The 23,213-nt window shown below is 41.0% G+C and overlaps 1 protein-coding gene across 1 annotated transcript in view; it reads left to right on the top strand.

The window, feature by feature from the left end:
- Window positions 1-17,227, top strand: part of LOC120529412 (atypical chemokine receptor 4-like) — a 32,733-nt gene extending 15,506 nt beyond the window's left edge. The window contains exon 2 of the mRNA XM_039753189.1: window positions 15,946-17,227. Within this exon, the coding sequence (XP_039609123.1) occupies window positions 15,954-17,006 (1,053 nt within the window). The 5' untranslated portion in view covers window positions 15,946-15,953 and the 3' untranslated portion in view covers window positions 17,007-17,227. The remainder of the gene's footprint in view (window positions 1-15,945) is intronic.
- Window positions 17,228-23,213: the final 5,986 nt, after the last annotated feature.

The following is a 23,213-nucleotide window of genomic DNA, read 5'->3' on the forward strand; positions in this document are numbered from 1 at the left end:
AAACAAACTGTAATTGCCTTTACTACACTATTGACGCGTAGATTTATCTTGCTCAACTGGAAGAAACTTAACAAACCTCTTATAAGTCAGTGGGTAACTGATGTTATATACAGTGCATCCGGAAAGTATTCACAGCGCATCACTTTTTCCACATTTTGTTATGTTACAGCCTTATTCCATAATGGATTAAATTCATTTTTTTCCTCAGAATTCTACACACAACACCCTATAATGACAACGTGAAAAAAGTTTACTTGAGATTTTTGCAAATTTATTAAAAATAAAAAAAGTGAGAAAGCAAATGTACATAAGTATTCACAGCCTTTGCCATGAAGCTAAAAATTGAGCTCAGGTGCATCCTGTTTCCCCTGATCACCCTTGAGATGTTTCTGAAGCTTAATTGGAGTCCACCTGTGGTAAATTTAGTTGATTGGACATGATTTGGAAAGGCATACACCTGTCTATATAAGGTCCCACAGTTGACAGTTCATGTCCAAGCACAAAGCAAGCATGAAGTCAAAGGAATTGTCTGTAGACCTCCGAGACAGGATTGTCTCGAGGCACAAATCTGGGGAAGGTTACAGAAAAATGTCTGCTGCTTTGAAGGTCCCAATGAGCACAGTGGCCTCCATCATCCATAAGTGGAAGAAGTTCGAAACCACCAGGACTCTTCCTAGAGCTGGCCGGCCATCTAAACTGAGCGATCGGGGGAGAAGGGCCTTAGTCAGGGAGGTGACCAAGAACCCGATGGTCACTCTGTCAGAGCTCCAGAGGTCCTCTGTGGAATGTGGAGAACCTGCCAGAAGGACAACCATCTCTGTAGCAATCCACCAATCATGCCTATATGGTAGAGTGGCCAGACGAAAGCCACTCCTTAGAAAAAAGGCACATGGCAGCCCGCCTGGAGTTTGTCAAAAAGCACCTGAAGGACTCTCCGACCATGACAAACAAAATTCTCTGGACTGATGAGACAAGGATTGAACTCTTTGGTGTGAATGCCAGGCGTCATGTATGGAGGAAACCAGGTACCATCCCTACAGAGAAGCATGATGGTGGCAGCATCATGCTGTGGGGATGTTTTTCAGCGGCAGGAACTGGGAGACTAGTCAGGATAAAGGGAAAGATGACTGCAGCAATGTACAGAGAAATCCTGGATGAAAACCTGCTCCAAAGCGCTCTTGACCTCAGACTGGGACGACGGTTCATTTTTCAGCAGGACAACGACCCTCAACACACAGCCAAGATATCAAAGGAGTGGCTTCAGGACAACTCAGTGAATGTCCTTGAGTGGCCCAGCCAGAGCCCAGATTTGAATTCAATTGAACATCTCTGGAGAGATCATAAAATGGCTGTGCACCGACGCTTCCCATCCAACCTGATGGAGCTAGAGAGGTGCTGCAAAGAGGAATGGGCGAAACTGGCCAAGGATAGGTGTGCCAAGCTTGTGGCATCATATTCAAAAAGACTTGAGGCTGTAATTGCTGCCAAAGGTACATCGACAAAGTTTTGAGCAAAGGCTGTGAATACTTACGTACATGTGATTTTTTTTATTTTTAATAAATTTGCAAAAACCTCAAGTAAACTTTTTTGACATTGTCATTATAGGGTGTTAATCCATTTTGGAAAAAGGCTGTGACATAACAAAATGTGTAAAAAGTTATGCGCTGTGAATACTTTCCGGATGTACTGTATTATTTGAAACTGGAAAAAAATCTAATTCTCACTTAGGGGATCTGTGCAAAACGTTTTTAAAACCTGGCAGGATCTAATCAATAACATTTTACAATAAGTATTTCAATTGAGGAAGCGGATTCTCTTCCCTTATTTTTTTTTTTTTTGTTTTGTTTAATTATTTATTTATCCTATCGAAGTCTTACTCTGTTGGCCTAGCTCTCTTTTTTCAAGGGTAGGTGCTGATTTGATTCTAACCTAGTTTTTTTTAATTTGACTTGTTATTTAATATGAATAAATTCAATAAAATGTAAAAAAAAATGTAGCAGAATGAATTCTGAAGTGTACAGGCTAATACTTATCTGCTTAGATTCAGCCAAATGCTGCAAAATGGAGAGGATGATGCTTTTCAGTACAGATAGACAATGAGCCAAAGCATAGCGTGAAAGCAAATCAAGTGCTTTTCAAGGAGTAAAATATTCTTCAATAGCCAAGTCAGTCAACTGACCTCAACCCAACTGAACATCCATTGCACTTGCTGCAGACAAAACTGATTACAGAAAGTTCAACAAACAAGTGGCAACTGAAGACAGCTGCAGTAAAGGCCTGGCAAAGCATCACTAGTGTGGAAACCCAGCATTTGGAGAAGGCTATGGGTTACAGCCTTCAGGCAGTCATTGATTGAAAAGTTTTGAAAATGATCATTATATTCATGATTACATTAGTTTGTTCAAATACTTCTGAGCCCCTGAAAATAGGGGGACCATGTATAAAAAGTCTGTCTTTTCTAAACAGCTCATACAATATTTTTGTTAAACTGCTTAAATTGAAGATGAAAGTCTATACTTCAATGACATATTGAATGCTTTGTTTCAAATCTATTGTGGTGGTGTACAGAGCCAAAATTCTGAAAACGTTGTCACTGTCTTATGGATCTAACTGTATGCATGTGTGTGTGTATACATATATATATATATATATATATATATATATATATATATTGTGGCAGTAGGGGGCAGTAGTGCACCCTCGAACCCTCAGGTACGACTCCTGTCACCAGGTAACAGTCCAAGACCTTTTATTATTTTCTTACAGTGCACCAAGCACCTTCCACACTCTTCTCAAATACACACACACCAATAAACTCAATAACCACACAATAACCTCTCCTCCTCGCCCAGACACTTTGCTCCTCTCCCACCCAGCACAGCTCAGTGTCTGGACTGAGGCAGCGCCCTTTTATAGCCCCTGACCCGGAGGTGTTCCTGTCCCAGCAGTCCACAGTTCCCTATTCCTTCCGGGTCAGGGCAATCAGTCTATTATTTCAACCCAGGAGCACGCCATACCTTCCTGTCACGCGGACCGGACGTACTCCGGTCATAAGGCACAACAGAGCCCATAAGTCCCCACAGCGACTCCTGGTGGCGCCCAAGGTATCCAGCAGGGCTGTGTATAAACACCACAGAGTCCATAAGGCCCTGCTGGACCTCGGGCACGCATCCCGCTGTCGGAGAGCTCCTCCTGTCGGCCTGGGGTGCGGCCCGCCTCGAAGCCGGCAGTCTTCCACAGTTCCCCTTAGTGACGACTTCTGGGGCGGAGCGTCCGCCCGAGGGACGTCCTCCTCCAGGAGGACGCGCCATCCGGCCTTGAATGCGTTGTCCCTGTCGTCGAGCGAACCTTGGGGGGACGGTGTACCTCCTGTCTCCCCGGGGACAATGGCGCCTCACGTGGCCCGGTTGCCGGCAATTATAGCACCGACGAAGCCCTCCTGGTTGCTTCCCTCTGCGGGACCAAAAACATCTCGGGAACTCCGTCAGCGCCGTCTCCGCTCTTTCATCTGCCAGGGAAGTCATCACGGCCGCCTGGCGGCCCTTAAGCCTTCCTTCCATCCTGTTGGGAGACCCACCATTCCTTTTCGGGATCTCCCGGTTAATGTGGGGCTTGCGCTCAGCCTGAGGCCCTCCATGGGAAGAGGAGAGCCTCTGTGCTGTCTGCACACCCGCTACCTTCCGCCTACTGGGAGTCGGCGTCATTTGCACCGTCCCGCACCGATGAACAGCACTATTCAGCTGCACCGCACGAGCGGCGCATCCCCGCACTCCTACCACCGGCGCTACCCGCGACTTAAGACCGGTCGGGTCCTGGTGAGCCGTACTGCCCCGAAAGCCACGCCAAGCGCATGCCCCGGCTGTTTGCTCCAGTCCCCACCATTCGGTCATCGCGTGCCCCAGTCTCTTGTCGGGTACACAGTGCTTTGACACGCGCTACTCATTCTCAGCGGTGCCCGATCGCACTGTGTCCCCTTACACTCTACGACACGGGAGGGACTCACCTGTACTCCCGCATCGATCATCTCCGAGCTTCCCGCCCAGCCGCTGCACGTAGTCCTGTAGACCCTTTAACGGGCTGCAGCCGCCGCTCCCAAGTCCTCCACACGTTCCTTCAGCTGTTGTAAGTCCTGTAAGAAACGGTGCAGGGGCTCGAGGTATTTCTCGAGACCCCGTAAGTCCAAACAGTCAGTTATCACGGCCGGCTGCATTGTCGCCTCAGCTGAGCTTACCTTCCGGCCGGGAACCAATGAGCACGTCGCCTCCAGGCACGTGTTCCGCTGGGTCGCGCACAGGCTCCTGGGAGTTGGAGTCTTCAGAGGGACGGCTGGCTACTACAAGCCGGCTGCGATCTGCCTTCTCCTTTACCGCCAGACTCGCCAGCCACAACCCGCCCTCTTTGTCGGCGGCTTTCTTTCGGCGGCGGCGCCCGCCTTCCCCCCTTCGAGGAGGCTCGACCCGTTAGGGGACGACCGGCCTCGCCGGCGGACTCCGGATTTCCTCCACCGCCCCGACACCCCCCGCGGGTGACCAGTCTGTTGTCCCCAACCGCGGATGTCTCTAGCCGCCTTTCACCGCGACTTGCCTTCTGGGAGCCGCGGCCATTTTGCCGAGGCATGAGGCCGTCATCCAAGACGCCGCTGCAATCCTCCCGCGGACGCCTGCAAAATAGGAAAAGACGGACGCCGGGCGGTTTACCTGCAGCCGCCCGCAATGGAATGCGGCACCCCGGACCGTCTAGGGAGTATGATGCGCCGGCAATTGTCCGTGTCCGGTCTTCGCGCCCGGGCTTGTTTGGCCCGTGATCAGCGCTCTGTCTTCCTCGCTCCCGTCAGGAGGGTCCAGGACATCGCGGCGTCCGTCATGCCCTGCAGGCGGCTGGGACTGACCTTCTTTTTTCCCGTTTTCTTTCCCATGGTCCTGTAGAGCGGGATAACACGCAGTGTTGCCGCTTCCTTGGCAGCGGGTGGTGTTGTGCACCTCCGTGTAAAGATGGGGAATCCCCTGAGGGTTGTCTGCCCACACAAAATTTCTTTGTTATGCAGGTCCTCTGCCAATAGACGGCCAGAGAATCCTGCCGGCTACGCCAGTGTGGCAGTAGGGGGCAGTAGTGCACCCTCGAACCCTCAGGTACGACTCCTGTCACCAGGGAACAGTCCCAGACCTTTTATTATTTTCTTACAGTGCACCAAGCACCTTCCACACTCTTCTCAAATACACACACACCAATAAACTCAATAACCACACAATAACCTCTCCTCCTCGCCCAGACACTTTGCTCCTCTCCCACCCAGCACAGCTCAGTGTCTGGACTGAGGCAGCGTCCTTTTATAGCCCCTGACCCGGAGGTGTTCCTGTCCCAGCAGTCCACAGTTCCCTATTCCTTCCGGGTCAGGGCAATCAGTCTATTATTTCAACCCAGGAGCACGCCATACCTTCCTGTCACGTGACCGTGACGTACTCCCGGGTCATAAGGCACAACAGAGCCCATAAGTCCCCCCACAGCGACTCCTGGTGGCGCCCAAGGTATCCAGCAGGGCTGTGTATAAACACCACAGAGTCCATAAGGCCCTGCTGGACCTCGGGCACGATCCCGCTGTCGGAGAGCTCCTCCTGTCGGCCTGGGGGTGCGGCCCGGCCTCGGAAGCCGGCAGTCTTCCACAATATATATATATACACACACACACAGTGGTGTGAAAAACTATTTACCCCCTTCCTGATTTCTTATTCTTTTGCATGTTTGTAACACAAAATGTTTCTGATCATCAAACACATTTAACCATTAGTCAAATATAACACAAGTAAACACAAAATGCAGTTTTTAAATGATGGTTTTTATTATTTAGGGGGAAAAAAATCCAAACCTACATGGCCCTGTGTGAAAAGTAATTGCCCCTGAACCTAATAACTGGTTGGGCCACCCTTAGCAGCAATAACTGCAATCAAGCGTTTGCGATAACTTGCAATGAGTCTTTTACAGCGCTCTGGAGGAATTTTGGCCCACTCATCTTTGCAGAATTTTTGTAATTCAGCTTTATTTGAGGGTTTTCTAGCATGAACCGCCTTTTTAAGGTCATGCCATAGCATCTCAATTGGATTCAGGTCAGGACTTTGACTAGGCCACTCCAAAGTCTTCATTTTGTTTTTCTTCAGCCATTCAGAGGTGGATTTGCTGGTGTGTTTTGGGTCATTGTCCTGTTGCAGCACCCAAGATCGCTTCAGCTTGAGTTGACGAACAGATGGCCGGACATTCTCCTTTAGGATTTTTTGGTAGACAGTAGTATTCATGGTTCCATCTATCACAGCAAGCCTTCAAGGTCCTGAAGCAGCAAAACAACCCCAGACCATCACACTACCACCACCATATTTTACTGTTGGTATGATGTTCTGAAATGCTGTGTTCCTTTTACGCCAGATGTATGTGACATTTGCCTTCCAAAAAGTTCAACTTTTGTCTCATCAGTCCACAAGGTATTTTCCCAAAAGTCTTAGCAATCATTAAGATGTTTCTTAGCAAAATTGAGACGAACCCTAATGTGCTTTTTGCTTAACAGTAATTTGTGTCTTGGAAATCTGCCATGCAGGCCGTTTTTGCCTAGTCTCTTTCTTATGGTGGAGTCGTGAACACTGACCTCAATTGAGGCAAGTGAGGCCTGCAGTTCTTTAGACGTTGTCCTGGGGTCTTTTGTGACCTCTCGGATGAGTCGTCTCTGCGCTCTTGGGGTAATTTTGGTCGGCCGCCACTCCTGGGAAGATTCACCACTGTTCCATGTTTTTGCCATTTGTGGATAATGGCTCTCACTGTGGTTCGCTGGAGTCCCAAAGCTTTAGAAATGGCTTTATAACCTTTACCAGACTGATAGATCTCAATTACTTCTGTTCTCATTTGTTTCTGAATTTCTTTGGATCTTGGCATGATGTCTAGCTTTTGAGGTGCTTTTGGTCTACTTCTCTGTGTCAGGCAGCTCCTATTTAATTGATTTCTTGATTGAAACAGGTGTGGCAGTAATCAGGCCTGGGGGTGGCTACGGAAATTGAACTCAGGTGTGATACACCACAGTTAGGTTATTTTTTAAGAAGGGGTCAATTACTTTTTCACACAGGGCCATGTAGGTTTGGATTTTTTTCTCCCTAAATAATAAAAACCATCATTTAAAAACTGCATTTTGTTTTTACTTGTGTTATATTTGACTAATAGTTAAATGTGTTTGATGATCAGAAACATTTTGTGTGACAAACATGCAAAAGAATAAGAAATCAGGAAGGGGGAAAATGGTTTTTCACACCACTGTATACACACACAGTGGTACCTCGGTATACGTCTGTTTTGGAATAAGTCCTACTTGGTATATGTCCTTTTTGGACAGAAAAAATTTTGCTTGGTATACGACCTTTGTTTGGAATACTACTCGCATGCTAACCTTGTTTACCTCTCTCGAGACAAAGTTGCTAGCATTCAGTGAACAATCCACGCTATAACTCTCTGTGAACTTTCACGTGTGTGGTATAGCGGGACCACAGCTCCTGTCAAAGTCCAGCTTTAAAATAAATAATCACCACGCTCGCAGCTTGGTAAGGGGGCTGTGACGATGTGGGTTCTGGCTCCACACTCCCTTTGCTATTGGAAGCACTCGAACCTCACACCGTCGATAATGAAACCGAGTGAGCTAGTCAATGGAGGCAAATGATTCCAGCAAGGGGAAGGTATACAAAAAGTGCAACAGTGCTTTTATTAAAAATCAACAAAACAAAAACAGTGTTCAAATAAATAGTGCAGTTCTTCATATTCATTAAATAAATAATCCATAAAAAGAACACGTGGAGGTTAAAACTCAATAGAAAAACAATCCTTAAAATCGAGAGGTTAAAATGATCAGGAAGCTGTCTTTAAAAACAACAACAAATAAGCTTGGTGCTTCTTTTCTGTATGCGTCTCACCTGCTTATCCCGACGGGCTTAGCAGCAGGCAAGACGCCTCTGCAGCTGCCCTCCTACATCACACGCTCGAGACTGGAGACCTCCCGATCCCTGGCTTCGGTCTGGCACTCATCCCAGTCCCCGAGACTTGATTACCCTCAACGGCCAGGTCGCCCACGTTGGGGATTCCATCACCAAGTCTCCCGACTTCCGCTGCCTTTTCCATGGCCTCTCTGCGGCCCGTCGCTTTCACCTTGTCACTCCCGCTACCAGATCACTCAACGGGAGCGACATCTACACAAACACCTGGGTGTCGGCCCAACACCCAGCTTCCTCGCAGCTGCCCACGAGGCCGATCGCTGGCCACCACACGCCTCGCGTGTCCGTCTCTCTCCTGCACCGCTTGCTTCCACGCTCCCTGTAACCTCCGTCCTCTCCTTTCCTTTCTCTCCAATCGATTCTCCCTCTTTCTCCCCACTACCGACTTGCGCTTCTTTTAAAAACGTGAGGGGCCATCACAGCTGCAGCATTAGCCACGGGAGCAATCACGAATGTGGGCAGTTCCTCACCTGTGCACACGGTGAGAAACGCCCACATCGACGACTGCCCCGCGGCTCGCTACAACAACGCCCCCCTCACGAAGCCGCCTCAGGTGCGGTGATTATTTATTTAAAATCAATGGCCTTTTCTCCACGAGCTGTGGACCCATAACACCACAGGGGCGTGGTGGTTATGTGGCTGAAGGTTGTCAGGGCGATTAGCGATGTGGGCGTTTCTCACCAAAGTGCACTTGTGAGGGACCGTCCACATTCATGATTGTTCCTGGGGCTGCTTATCTTGATAAACAGAAGTGCGAGTCAGCTAGAAGGGGAGGAAAAAGAAAGAACGGATGGGAGGCTGAGAGAGAGAGTGAGAGAGAGCGAGCAAAGTAGCTGAAGTGAGTTAACGTCAGCTGCAAGTAGGGCGACTCCCCTGTTGGGAAGCTGCCAAGTAAAAAGGCACCGGGCTTCTTCTTTTTTTTTTTTTAAAGAATGCTTCCTGCTCTATTTTAACTTTGTTGTTTTTAAGAAGACTTTTTTCAATTGTTTTTAACCTCCACGTTTCACTTCTGATTTTATGGATTATTTATTGGAACTTTGGAGACTGCACTTTAATGTGAACACCTTGTTTTTTTAATTGTTTTAATAAAAGCGCTTTGCACTTTTTCACCATCCCCTTGCTTTGTTGTTACCGATGAGGAAAGCAGTGAGGCACATTACCGACGGTGTAGGGTTCAAGGGCTCCCCGGCAGCAGATGGGAGCATACAGCAAAACCGCATCGTCACAACGTGATTTTGTGTTTTTTTCATGTAAATTTGAATTGATTGTTGAAAAGTATGAAGGTGGCATGCGTATCTGGGACATGGCTGTTGCATACCGTTTGCCGAGAATGACGGTACCTACGATTCTGAAAAACAAAGATGTTATTAAAAAGTAAAGTGAGGTAAAATTTTCATTTATTTTATCTAATTGCTTTTGTATTTATGTATTTTTGTATTAAGCAGTGTTTAAATTATTTTATACAACCCCATCAATGTATAATATGCCAATAGCGATAGGATTTTTTTTTTCATGGGAACGGATTAATCATTTTCCCATTATTTCTTATGGGAAAAATTTGTTTAGTATACGTCCTGTTTGGTATAAGTCATAGGGTCTGGAACGAATTAAGGACGTATACCGAGGTTCTACTGTATATATAAATATATATACTAGCAGAATATCCGCGCTTCGCAGCGGAGAAGTAGTATGTTAAAGAAGGTACGAAAAAGAAAAGGAAAAATTTTAAAAATAACGTAACATGGTTGTTAATGTAATTGTTTTGTCATTGATATGAGTGTTGTTCTCATATCTATATATATATATATATATATATATATATATATATATATATATATATGTATCTATGTATCTATATATATATATATGTTGTTCTCATATCTAACTATATATATATATCTCTATCTATATATATATATATATATACCCCGCTTGGCAGCGGAGAAGTAGTGTGTTAAAGAAGAAAAGAGAAAGAAAAGGAAACATTTTGAAAATAACGTAACATGATTGTCAATGTAATTGTTTTGTCACTGTTATGAGTGTCGCTGTGATATATATATATATATAGCAAAATACCCACGCTTCACAGCGATGTCATGTGTTAAAGAAGTTATGAAAAAGAAAAGGAAACATTTTAAAAATAATGTAACATGATTGTCAAAGTAATTGTTTTGTGTATTTGGCGGCAGCGCCACAAAGTTGTTTTCGCAGCTGCATCAGAAAATGTACCACACGCCTGACACGCCTCTTTTTACTGTTTTCTCACAGCTTGGATTGCTGCTGTCATATATATATACACACACACATACACACATACATATATATATAATATACATATATATATACACATACATATCTTCATATCTACATATCTATATACATATCTACATATACACATATATATATATATATATACATACATACCTATCTACATCATATATACACACATATACATACATACACACACACAAATTATATATATGTGTGTATGTATGTGTGTGTGTGTGTGTATATATATATACACATACATATACTTGTGTGTATGTTTGTATGTGTCTATATGTGTGTGTATAGGTTTGGTCACTGAGTGCAAGGGAAAAATAATAAATTATAGTCTATAAGTTATTAAACAGTAAAACATTAACGTTTTAAGAAGTACAGGTACATTGAAATTACATTTTCTATGTGAACGCTCAAATTTGTGCCTCTGGTAATGTGCCTTACCGGCATTTAAAGAAAATTAGTTTTGTGTCCTCTGCAGTGTTAAGAGAGAAAGACTTTGGTTTGGGATAAAAGGAAAAAGGTGTAAAGAAAGGAAAGTTGCCTTTTCTTTTATATAGTATAGAGAGATGTGTTCGCTGACGCTATGATCGCCTTTTGGGGACAGTCGCGTGGGTCTTGTGTAGACTGGTGAGACGCCCCGCCATTAATCGGCTGTGATGGCACTGTCAGTCCTCCACTCGTGTGCGTGTCTTCATAATTCGAGGTGAGGACCTGATAATCGATAATGCAAAAGAAAGTGTGAATCGCCTTAATATTATTTTGCCGTGGTGTAGAAAAGGGGTCCCGTGGTTTGCACTTGTCTGGGCTATAGCGCAGGGGAGGATGAAAAATTAAAAGTGCTCACTTTGACTTAAGGCAGAAGCGCAGTCAGCGCCTCAAAGGCCGGCACAGCTATGCACGCGCTGGCTGCTCGACTTTTGCTGGGCAGGAGACCCCAGTTTTGCAGACACGCTCATGATATCAAAAGTCTCAGCTTTTGGAGGTCATTATATATATATATATATATATAGCAAAATACCCGCTACCGCAGCGGAGAAGTAGTGTGTTAAAGAAGTAATGAAAAGAAAAGGAAACATTTTAATAATAACGTAACATGATTGACATTGTCATGAGTGTTGCTGTCATATATATGCCTGCCTAAATAAGTCACCCTCGCTTTGCTCTTACTTTTTACCGCTCATTTAATCATGGCTAGTGGCGGAAAAATTATAAAATGGAAGGAGGATGGCTTTACCAAAACAATTATTGATGGCTTAATCGATTATTCATAAAGCTTGAATTGGTGATCTGTTTTTCTGTGTTAACCTCATATTTTTTCATACTTCTTCTCAAACTAAGGTGGTGCGAGGGTAAAATGAATCGGATGCGCTTGATCAATGTAATCGTGTACCAGGAAATCATGCATTGACAAAAGCTCCCTTTGCTTGTAATGCAAAGTGTGATTAAATGCATTATTTTTAACGCTATGGAGCACATGCATCAAGCTTCTCAGCTGTGCTTGTGCTAAGAAAAGGAAAGATTTTAAAAATAACGTAACACGCATTGTCAATGTGACCTTTTGTAAGTAGTGCCTGGAGGATTCAGTGTGTAGAAACTCTAGAGACAGCGGTGTATTAACTTGTGGATTTTTCTGTGAGTATTTGGTGGCAGTCTGACGGTTGCTTCGAAGACAGCGTAGCCGCTGAGCTCAGCTCAGAGCAAAATGAGGTGGGAGGGGAGATGATGACGTGACTCCCCACCCGCCTTTAACTGTCAATCCCCACAAACACAGTCTCGGAATTTGCATAAGCACACCCCTTCACCTACAATTTTAACTTAGTTACAAAGTGATCAAAACTCGCTTATATCCCGCGCCCTCTCATTAAACTTGTATCCCGTGATTACCTGTGGGTATGTGAAACGCCAGCGTAGCCTGTCTATGAACTTAATTTAAAGTTTAGGTTTACACCTTGCTTTCTTTCCGAGCTGGCAACACTCATGAATATGGTAGTATATGTCACTCGCCACTTCTTATTGTTTCGCTGCCTTCTCAATTATATAATGCATGTTTTCTTAAGCGCTTTTGGAGGTCTTCCTGGTTTTCTACGCACTGCGCTGACAGTCAGTTCACGGATTACGGGAGGCGTGATGATGTCACACAAAACTCCCCCACGCCATTCCAGCTCAACTCCATTACAGTTAATGGAGAAAAATACCTTCCAGTTATGACCATTAGGCGTAGAATTTCGAAATGAAACCTGCCCAACTTTTGTAAGTAAGCTGTAAGGAATGAGCCTGCCAAATTTCAGCCTTCTACCTACACGGGAAGTTGGAGAATTAGTGATGAGTGAGTGAGTGAGTGAGTGAGTGAGGGCTTTGCCTTTTATTAGTATAGATAAATTAAAGGAACACTTTTAATCAGAGTATAGCATAAAGTCAATGAAACTTATGGGATATTAATCTGGTCAGTTAAGTAGCAGAGGGGATTGTTAATCAGTTTCAGCTGCTGTGGTGTTAATGAAATTAACAACAGATGCACTAGAGGGGCAACAATGAGTTGACCCCCAAAACAGGAATGGTTTAACAGGTGGAGGCCACTGACATTTTTCCCTCCTCATCTTTTCTGACTGTTTCTTCACTAGTTTTGCATTTGGCTACAGTCAGTGTCACTACTGGTAGCATGAGGCGATACCTGGACCCTACAGAGGTTGCACAGGTAGTCCAACTTCTCCAGGATGGCACATCAATACGTGTCATTGCCAGAAGGTTTGCTGTGTCTCCCTGCACAGTCTCAAGGGCATGGAGGAGATTCTAGGAGACAAGCAGTTACTCTAGGAGAGCTGGAGAGGGCCATAGAAGGTCCATAACCCATCAGCAGGACCAGTATCTGCCCCTTTGGGCAAGGTGGAACAGGATGAGCACTGCCAGAGCCCTACAAAATGACCTCCAGCAGGCCACTGGTGTGAATGTCTCTGACCAAACAACCAGAAAGACTTCATGAGGGTGACCCAAGGGCCCCATGTCCTCTAATGGGCCCTGAGCTCACTGCCCAGCAGCATGCAGCTCGATTGGCATTCGCCATAGAATACCAGAATTGGCAGATGCACCACTGGTGCCCTGTGCTTTTTACAGATGAGAGCAGGTTCACCCTGAGCACGTGACAGAAGTGAAAGGGTCTGGAGAAGCCATGGAGAACATTATGTTGCCTGTAACATCATTCAGCATGAGCAGTTTGGTGGTGGGTTAATGATCGTCTGGGGAGGCATATCCATGGATGGTCTCACAGACCGCTACAGGCTTGACAAAGGCACCTTGGCTGCCATTAGGTATCAGGATGAAATCCTTGGACCCATTGTCAGACCCTTTGCTGGTGCAGTGGCTCCTGGTGCACGACAATTCCTGGCCTCATGTGGTGAGAGTATGCAGGCAGTTCCTGGAGGATGAAGGAATTGATACCATTGACTGGCCACCACACTTTCCTGACCTAAATCCAATAGAACACCTCTGGACATTATGTTTTGGTCCATCCAATGCCACCAGGTTGCACCTCAGACTGTCCAGGAGCTCAGTGATGCCCTGGTCCAGATCTGGGAGGAGATCCTCCACAACACCATCTGTCATCTCATTAGAAGCATGCACCGATGTTGTCAGGCATGTATACAAGAACACAGGGGCCATACAAAGTGCTGTGTACAATTTTGAGTTGCTGCAATTAAATTTTGGCAAAATGGACTAGCCTGCCACATAATTTTTTCACTCTGATTTTTGGGGCGTTTTTGAATTCAGGGCTCTGTAGATTGATCATTTTCATTTCCATCAAACGATGTGGCATCCTTTCGTTCCTAACACATTACCCAGTCTATATCAGTATAGATGTCCAGGAGGATTTCTTTTTCCCATTGATATCTGATGTGTTTTCAAAGTGTTCCTTTAATTTTTTTGAGCAGTTTATATATATATATATATATATATATATATATATATATATATATATATATATATATATATATATATATATATAGTTAATAAATAGATTTAATAGTATGTTGTATCTTTTTTTAAGCATGCAATGAAAAATAATGTTTTAGTATAACATTTTATAAGAGAAAGATATCAGGTGGTGGTAGATTCAACTTTATACTTAAGAAGGTGGCTAGGTGGAGAGACTCATTTCCCAAGAAAAATTAATTTAATTTTTGCTGTGGGATGGTGATGGGCAAATTAACTAGGAAGTTAGTTTTGTGTGAGAAGAATATTCACCAATAGAAAGTGAAAAAGAATACCTAGAAGGAATCCATTAGGGAATATTGTAATACAATATGGTAAAGACAGAAGACAGGCAAAGTCCCATTGCCAATGGAGTTCACTATGGCAATAAACACCTCAAAAATCACATCGCTGACTGTTTGTGTTACCATGTGCAGTGCAGTACAGTACTTTGTGAAGAGCCCTTTGTGTTTAAGCAATTAACAGAGTTGAGTCTGATCATATAGTGGGTCTTCAAAAAATTGGATGTTCTGTCACTGTGAAATGAATTAGATAGGAGTCATTTCCAATTCATTGCTGATGGCAATGGTGGGAAAAAGAGGGCACCCACAGCTGAAAACATTGTTTTAGGCAGCTCAGAATTATGGATGCAAGTTAAAGCCAGTGCATTAGAAGAGAGGTTGTGTTATACCAAAAAACAGAAGTATGCATCAGAGATGTGCATTCACACCCCATGCAATTGTTCTCCTGAAGCAGGACAACCATTCCCAACATTCAGTCAACCATTCCCAACATATTTTTGCCACTCACTTGTTAATACCTCTATGGTGGTCTGTAATGTTTAGTAATAAAAGCAGATTCTGCCTTATGAGTTTTGGTCAGAAATGAACCTCGACTAGTTTAGTCTTGAGGATGAAATGGCATGGACTGACATTCCACAGAAATAAATTTGTCGTCTGTATGATCATTTACAAGGTTGCATGCAGCCCTGTATTGCTGCAGGGTCAGGTTACACCTGATATAAATGTCAATATGCTTTAACACAACACACACTATGAATTGAATAAACCATACCATATTACCATATGTGTGTGATTGTGTCATTAATACACTCAGCTGATTCTCCTACCTGAATCTCATATCTCAACTATGTAGTGTGGCAACTACAGGGTGTTTTTTTCCACTAGTGAACTTTCAGGTTCTGCTATTACATATTTTAATCTGTATATACTAATTTTAACCAAAAAATGTCCAATGTCTACCAAGAAAGGGAAAAAAGTTTTAATGCATTTCAGCATATTCTAAATGAACAACAACTTAGGATAGAATATAAGTCTCTTAAGAATTTTCCCAGTCTAAAAAGAAAGTGAAAAATACCAGATAATGGTATGTATATTGCATAATAATTTGTTTTTTTTTGCAGTTGTACCATGCTCCTTTTTGATATTAAAATCAACCATTATTCTTTAGTGCCGATATAATAATATTAAAAGTGAGCACAAAGCCCTTAGTATGTAGTTTGCAAACAGAGTAAAACTGTAAACATACTGTAAGTATACAATACAAGGCTCATAGAATGAGATGTTAATCAAAATATTTTACTTCAATGATGAAAATAAAAATTCTGTTATATTTCTAGTTTTATATACTATTTATAATATATTTGAATTTCTTTCTGCAGCCAGCTTCATGGAGTCACTAGATGAAGAGGATTATGAGTATGAATATAATATAACTTTCAATGAAAGTTATGAATACTACCATACTCTTTGTTACAAGGATGATGTTCGCAACTTTGGAAAGATCTTTCTGCCCATTTTCTACTCTTTGGCTCTAATAATAGGAATTTCTGGAAACTCATTAGTGGTGGCTGTTTACATCTATTATAAGAGACTTAAGACCAAGACGGACATATACATTTTAAATCTGGCTATAGCTGATCTCCTCCTTCTGTTCACCCTCCCATTCTGGGCAGCTGATGCTGTTCATGGCTGGGAGCTGGGAGAAGCCATGTGCAAAATAACCTCTGCCTTGTATGTCATGAATTTCAGCTGTGGGATGTTTTTCCTTGCTTGCATCAGTCTGGACAGATACCAAGCTATGTTTAGAAACCAGGACAGACCAAGAAAACAGGAATATATCTTTGTTTTGATTGTTGTCTGGATGGCTGCAATCATCCTCAGTTTGCCCCAACTAATATTTTCAACAGTAAAAGAAAAAGAAACCAGGCGAGTTTGCATTTCAGTTTATCCTGCTACAATGGCCAGGAATACAAAAGCAGCTATTCAGTTTCTGGAAGTGATTTTCAGTTTTGTGATCCCATTTGTAATCATGGTATTCTGCTACACAAGAGTGGCCAAAACTCTAATGTGGTCCCCAAACGTGAAGAAGTGGAGGGCATTCAGAGTACTGCTGGCAGTTGTAGGTGTATTTTTTTTGACTCAGATACCATACAATATTGTCAAGTTTATCAGAGCAGTGGATGTGATCTATTCATTTATAATTATGTGTGAGGCCAGTAAAAACCTGGACATTGCCATTCTCATCACAGAAAGTGCAGCCCTTTTCCACAGTTGTTTAAATCCTATTGTTTATGCCTTTGTTGGAGCTTCTGTTAAAAACCATCTCCTAAAACTGCTAAAAATGATAAGTTCACATAAGAGGACACACAGGGAACAAACTGTTGAAATATCTCTTAATTCCCATTCAAATACTGAAAACACCATCAGTTTCACAATTTAAAGAGGTAGGTACTTAAGGAAGACCAGGTGAGACAAGACAATATTTCAAACAAATACAGTTTTGTGCTTTATCTGTAGAGCTTGATAATTAGGAAAGTTAAGAAAAAGCCATCTTTCAAATGGTATAATCGCCTTCATAATTTCAAAGGACTGAGCTGCCACTGAACTTTGACTTCCAATGATAATGTGCAACCAACATTAAACAATTCACATGAAACAACTTTTAAAAAAATGCTACATTAGAATATACCTCTGAATGGTACAGCAATAAATTATTTTAAATATAGGTATATGTGGTTCCATTAAATTAGAATATTTCATATGACAAATATATAACTTATTACAATTTTAGTTTACAAACAAAATATAATTGTGTAGTGATTAGACAGGCTGGAATTGCCAGGGCACCTTGATACAGCATTGCATTACCTTTGTCACCATACGATAATATTGACATCTTTTGTGTTTTGCAATTCAGGAGTGTGGATTTGTGATGTAATATATAGAATTTTTTAATCAAATCTGTATTGATAATCACCAACAGAAAATATTCAAATTATTTTTAAGCAGTAGTAAAATGAAACGAGCAATAATAGTGCTGGTAATAAGCAATAAGAGACTCCCCCTTGATGCAAACCCTATCCATCCTAACCCAACTCTGTAAAGAACTAAAACCACAAGTTAATTCTGAAGAAGCCTGAGGGAAACCAGGAAGAAAGTACACCCTTGCATACAGCAGGCCATAAAGTGGAGAATATTCACAAATGAGATTGCAAGGTCAATAACTAGCCACCCAAGTACAAAACATTAACACCAGAGGTTGTCATTTTGCAATATTGGATCCAGATGATTCATATATTCAGACAGCTAAGACTTTAAAATGGGTGAGATTAAAAAACTGGTCTTTTAAAGCAAGAGTAAAAGAAGTGGAACCTTCTCACTTCCAGCAAAAGGCAAGAGCTAACTCTGCAGCAATTGTGCCAGAGGTGAACTTCCACAGCTGGACATGACTGAGGGAAAGAGAAAAGTGATCCAACAATGAATTAGTATTTTCATATTTCTCTACAGGAAAAAAAAAATCTAATCAATTATATCTAAAAAGATGTCAGTTCTTCCCACATATACTGTATATGCATTTTTTTTCTAGAAATGTAAAGTATATCAACAGTCTCAATGATATATTGTCAAACATTAGTTCCCGATGACACCTTGTGTTGTTATATCTTATGCTTGTTATAAAAGCTGTCAACCAGTTATTGAGATTTGAGTATTTAACAGTTAAAATACAAAATTTATTTATCTAGATGTACTATATTTGGGTAAAAGATTTGGGGAGTACATACATGTATGCCCCCACATTAAGTTTTACTAGTTGATTAACATTTTGTGTTCAGCATTTCATTACTTATTAAATGTGGCAGTAACAGTAAACCAGCAAAAAATTATGAATGCTTTGGTTCTATACATGACAAACTGGTAGATATTAGAAGATTAGTATAAGAGTGACAAGGCACCTGCCAAACACATGCAAACCTTTGCACAAACAAAACAAGCAACTTCACCTGGAGTTTCCAAGCACACTTGTTATCTGGAGGGACTGGTGTAATGACAGACAACTCCTCTAGTTAAAAGAGAGCATAGAACACAATCATAATGGGGCTTTTAACATTCTAAAAAGGAAAGACCACAGTGTATAACTGGACAGAAGGCTACCGTTTCAAATGACAGCAGAAGATCTAGAAAATGTCAACATTGTGCGACTGGAAGTGATGTCCAAAGATAAATCAGTGATCTGAAAAAAATCAGGAAATTTTGAATATTGCATCTGGAGTATTTATGGCACACAATAAACACTTTTGTGATTTGTAACTCAGTACTGAACAGTCAAACTATAAAGTACATGTAGACATACGCAGCATTTGGAAGAATTAAGTGGATAGGACTTGCAAATTTTTTTAGGCTGAATGACCTGCTCATGTCTTGATTGATCTAATGTTCTAAAAATGTAAATGTGTCAATGCTATATTATGACATAGTACTTCATTTTAATTTTACTATGCTTTCAAGATTGAATATTGCATATTAAGTGCTTCCTTCTTTGTAACATGGTGAAAAACAAAAAAAGAACCCAAATGCCTGACTTAAATGTGAACAAAGCATTTTGTCTCAGAAACCCTGCAACTGTGCTCACATTAGCAGCTGCCATCAATCCTGTTAAATACTGTAAATGAGTGACCTTGTTTACATCGTATTTCTGTTGACACGAAAGGGAAGAAAAAAAAAATTCTTTAATTTATTGACAATACATTTGCTTGAAAAATGTAATATTACTTTAGTGTAGTTTTCCCTCTCAGCTCTAGAGGATAGAAAATACAGTAAATAAATATATAGATAGACAGATAAATAAATAAATCAACACAGAAAAGAATGTGCCAAGTTGATGAACACTTCAGAAACAGCTTCATTCTTTACTAGACTCGGCTGTTGAATATCATTTCAAATCAGCAATATGACACTTGAAGGATTATTATAAAAAATGATTATGGAAGCAGGATGGCTAAAAATATTACTCTCTTAAACTGTGTCTGGATAGGCAAGGGATGGGAAAAAAATGAAATTTTATCAGTTAAGCCAACAGTTTTGGTTCCATTTCAGGAATTTTAATTCCTCCTAGAACCTTATATTTCATTGTGGCATAACCCTTTCTTTTTGCCAGGATTACACAACCAGTTTTGTGAACTATTTTTAAACATAAATGACTTGTATAAATGCCATAGTTGCTTCACCATCTTTGTGCAGTAACAAATCTTAAAATATTTTGCGTAAAGTACTATCCAGCGAAAACAAAAAAATTACCAAGTACAGGCTTGATCATGTAAATAATGAGACTGAATGAAATGTTGCCAATGAATCCAGTATGCCTCCAAAATAACATTACTAATCCTCATGTGCTAAAGGAGCTGACTTATTCAAGGGAGACACACATACAGTATTACTACCGTTACAATAAATAAATGAACAGCACAGTGGCTAGCTCTGATGCCACACAGATACAGCACTCTGGGTTTGAATTCTGTGCCTCATCAAGCCTTTCTAAAGTTTGCACATTCCTCATGCTAGGTTTTTAAAGGGGTCCTCCTGTTTGCCTGCCATATGTCCAAAAATTGCTGTGTAAGTTTAGCTGGTGACTATAAATTGGCCTTGTGTGAGTTGTACCTGAGTGGCCTTTGCAATAGACCAGTTCCCTATGCATAATAAGTTCTGGCCTTGACACCCTGAACTGTGTTAAGGTAGATTAAAAATATGATGTTATGACATATTACAGTACATATATGACTAAATTATAGAATATTAAAAAAGCAAAATTGAAAGTAACATGTACTATAATCACAATTGTAATTAATACCGCGAACAAACACTTCATAGTGTGCAAAAGCAAAAGGGCAAAAAGAAAGACTGAGTTGAACATTAAGTATAGAAATGTTTACTTTTAGACTTGGTTTTTATGCATATATTTTATAAGAACTGCATATGTACAGTATTTTACTAAATATCTTTGTAAAAGAATTTGTTATTTGCAATAATTCACCAATTAGTAAAATAATTTATAAGTTCATGTCCTTCCCTTTGTTTTTTTTCTTGAGGATGTTATAACTTAATTTATAGCCATAATGTCCAAAAGCGGGTTGCAGGTTTTTACAAAAACATGGCATTTTTAAATAACTTGTGAAGTTTACACTATTTATTTTTTTAACCAACAATACAATGTTTGAAGGTGCGTACACATGTAACAGCATTGTTGCTTGGAAAGATTCTAACTATTTTAAGCTTCTCATTAACTTAAGTTTAAATAGTTCCATTGAACATAAAAACTGCAACAAAATGCAAAAATAGACTCTCTTACCAGTGGAAAGTCACTGTTTTAATTCTTCAGCTATATAGCTTCTTGTTTTCAGTAGTTAGCAATATCAGCATGAATGCATGGTGATATTTTTCTAAATAAATGTAGCATGTTTTCTTAGTTCAATACTCAGTCCCTTCTTACAGTACATAAACATATTATTCAGAAACACGTAAAGCTAAAATAGTCTATGATGTAAAATTTTAACTGAGTTTTTTAAATAAAAATGTGTTTCTCTCTCTCTTGAAATAAAGGACTTCACAAATAAAAATGAATCATATTTTAAAAATGCATTAAATATATGACATTTTACCTATATATAAGTATGGGCTTAAATAAACAATAAAACTTGATAACTATATGCACTTTCTTTCTAAAAGTTAGTGACAATCTCTAAGTTAAAAGCAGTCAAAAAACCCTGATGTAGTACTCTACCCAAAGTGAATAGTTTCTCATGCCAAAGGAGATGGGAAAATGAAACAAACCACAACAGTTATTTTGCCATTTACATCAAAGTAATAACTACATAAAATGCTACAAACAGTTGCCTAGCAAATAAGGAATTTCAAGGAGTACAGGCGCACTGCAGAACAGAAAATAAAGGCAGGCAGAATGCTCTTCTACATGCCAGTGTGGGTAGACAGGGCAAAAAATGGACTTGGCATGCACTGGAAGCAAATTCTGTAATGGCAGAAGAGTAAGAAGGAGGTAAAATGTACAGATCTTCCAGACCAGCAAGTTACAGCAGAGGGATTCCACTTGATAATAATACTTTATGTTTCTGCCCTTCCCATGCTTTGCTCTTGGCAAAATGTGGCTGTTGTGAACAAGAAGATGAAAGCCCTAGCTTGCCTTGTAGGAACAGTCAAGGTAAAGGCCACAAGATAAAAACTGAGAAACTATAGCTTAGCCAGCGGTTGCATAGACGCGCCTAGATGACAGCAATGCTGGCTCTTGGCTTGAAAGCAAAACCGGATGGAGTTACGAATGAGAATCAGAGGCTCTGCACACAGAAAAGAAATGTGACTCTGGGAAGTAAGAAACTGTGGCAGCCACATAACTGGACAAGTGTGACAAAATCTTGTGAATGCAAACCTGGTGTAGCAAATGGCTATTTTAGCTTATCGCTATTAGTTTATTGTTTTATAATTTCCATAATACCGATCTTATTATGTATATTTTCTAAATAACCACCATAACTTTGACAAGACTTTCTTTTTTATCTTACTCTTGATTTGGAGAAATATATAGTTATATTGTTGTGGGGAAGTTAACCATTATAGGCTTTATATCAGTTATCTGCTGTACATGAAACACAATTGTTGTAATGCAAGACAGGTTAACTTAAGCAAGCAAAAGTTTCCTCCCATATGAATTAGTAAATCTGAGTTACTCCTCTATTTTTTTGAAAAATAGTGAATGTAAGAAATCCATCACTTCACAAATTCAAACTGTCAAAATGCCTTTTCCACACCTTCAACAGACACTTGTGTCCATGCAGTAAACATTCCAATAATACCATTGAACATTGTGTGCTAATATATGCATTTTATTCTCTGTTTTGTATTTGTTTAGCTCTGTGCAAAACCCAACAACACAGTGTCTGTGTTGGTAAAGAATACCTACTTAAATAATGAAATGGATGCTGAAAGGCCACTCACGTTAGACTAGGGATTCAGCAGTGAGGTAAAAGATATATCAGCATGTCCAATAGCATGAATTCCTGGTAGAAAGAATATCATTCAAGCAATATTCATAAAGGAACTCAACATTTGTCCTTATCCTGTGCTAGTGGTGATTAGTCTGAGGCAAATAAGTATAGAACTCTTATATTCTATAATCTTCTCATATTAACTGATCTTTTAATTTAATTGTTATTATCTTAATCCAAAAACCCAGATGGATTAGCAATATTTAGGTAATGGTCAGTCTTGCTGGGCCAGATTTGATTCTCGAACAAGAATACACTTTTAGGGACAACACATTAGAATCTTTGTATTTAAATAGTGGGGAAATCTGCTGTTGCAAAGTCCCGTCCCCCCCTCAAAGAACGCCTTTCTAAAACACCAACCCCCAATTTCTCCAGTCTGTAGGTTTCAAAACACTGCTGGGATTTCAGGAAGACAGCAAAAGAAGCTGGACAAACGACTTAATACTGTGTGAAAACAACAAGCTAAAAGTTCTGTTATCAATTCTTGAGTTTAGTAGCACAAAGTAACTGAAGCTTAATGATTAATTTGTATATTGTAATCAGCACAGAGGAGGAGGCAAAACAAACACAGACAGGCATAAACGACTGCAGCTGCT

The sequence above is a fragment of the Polypterus senegalus genome, chromosome 5 (assembly GCF_016835505.1).
Source record: "Polypterus senegalus isolate Bchr_013 chromosome 5, ASM1683550v1, whole genome shotgun sequence".
Classification (NCBI taxonomy): domain Eukaryota; kingdom Metazoa; phylum Chordata; class Cladistia; order Polypteriformes; family Polypteridae; genus Polypterus; species Polypterus senegalus.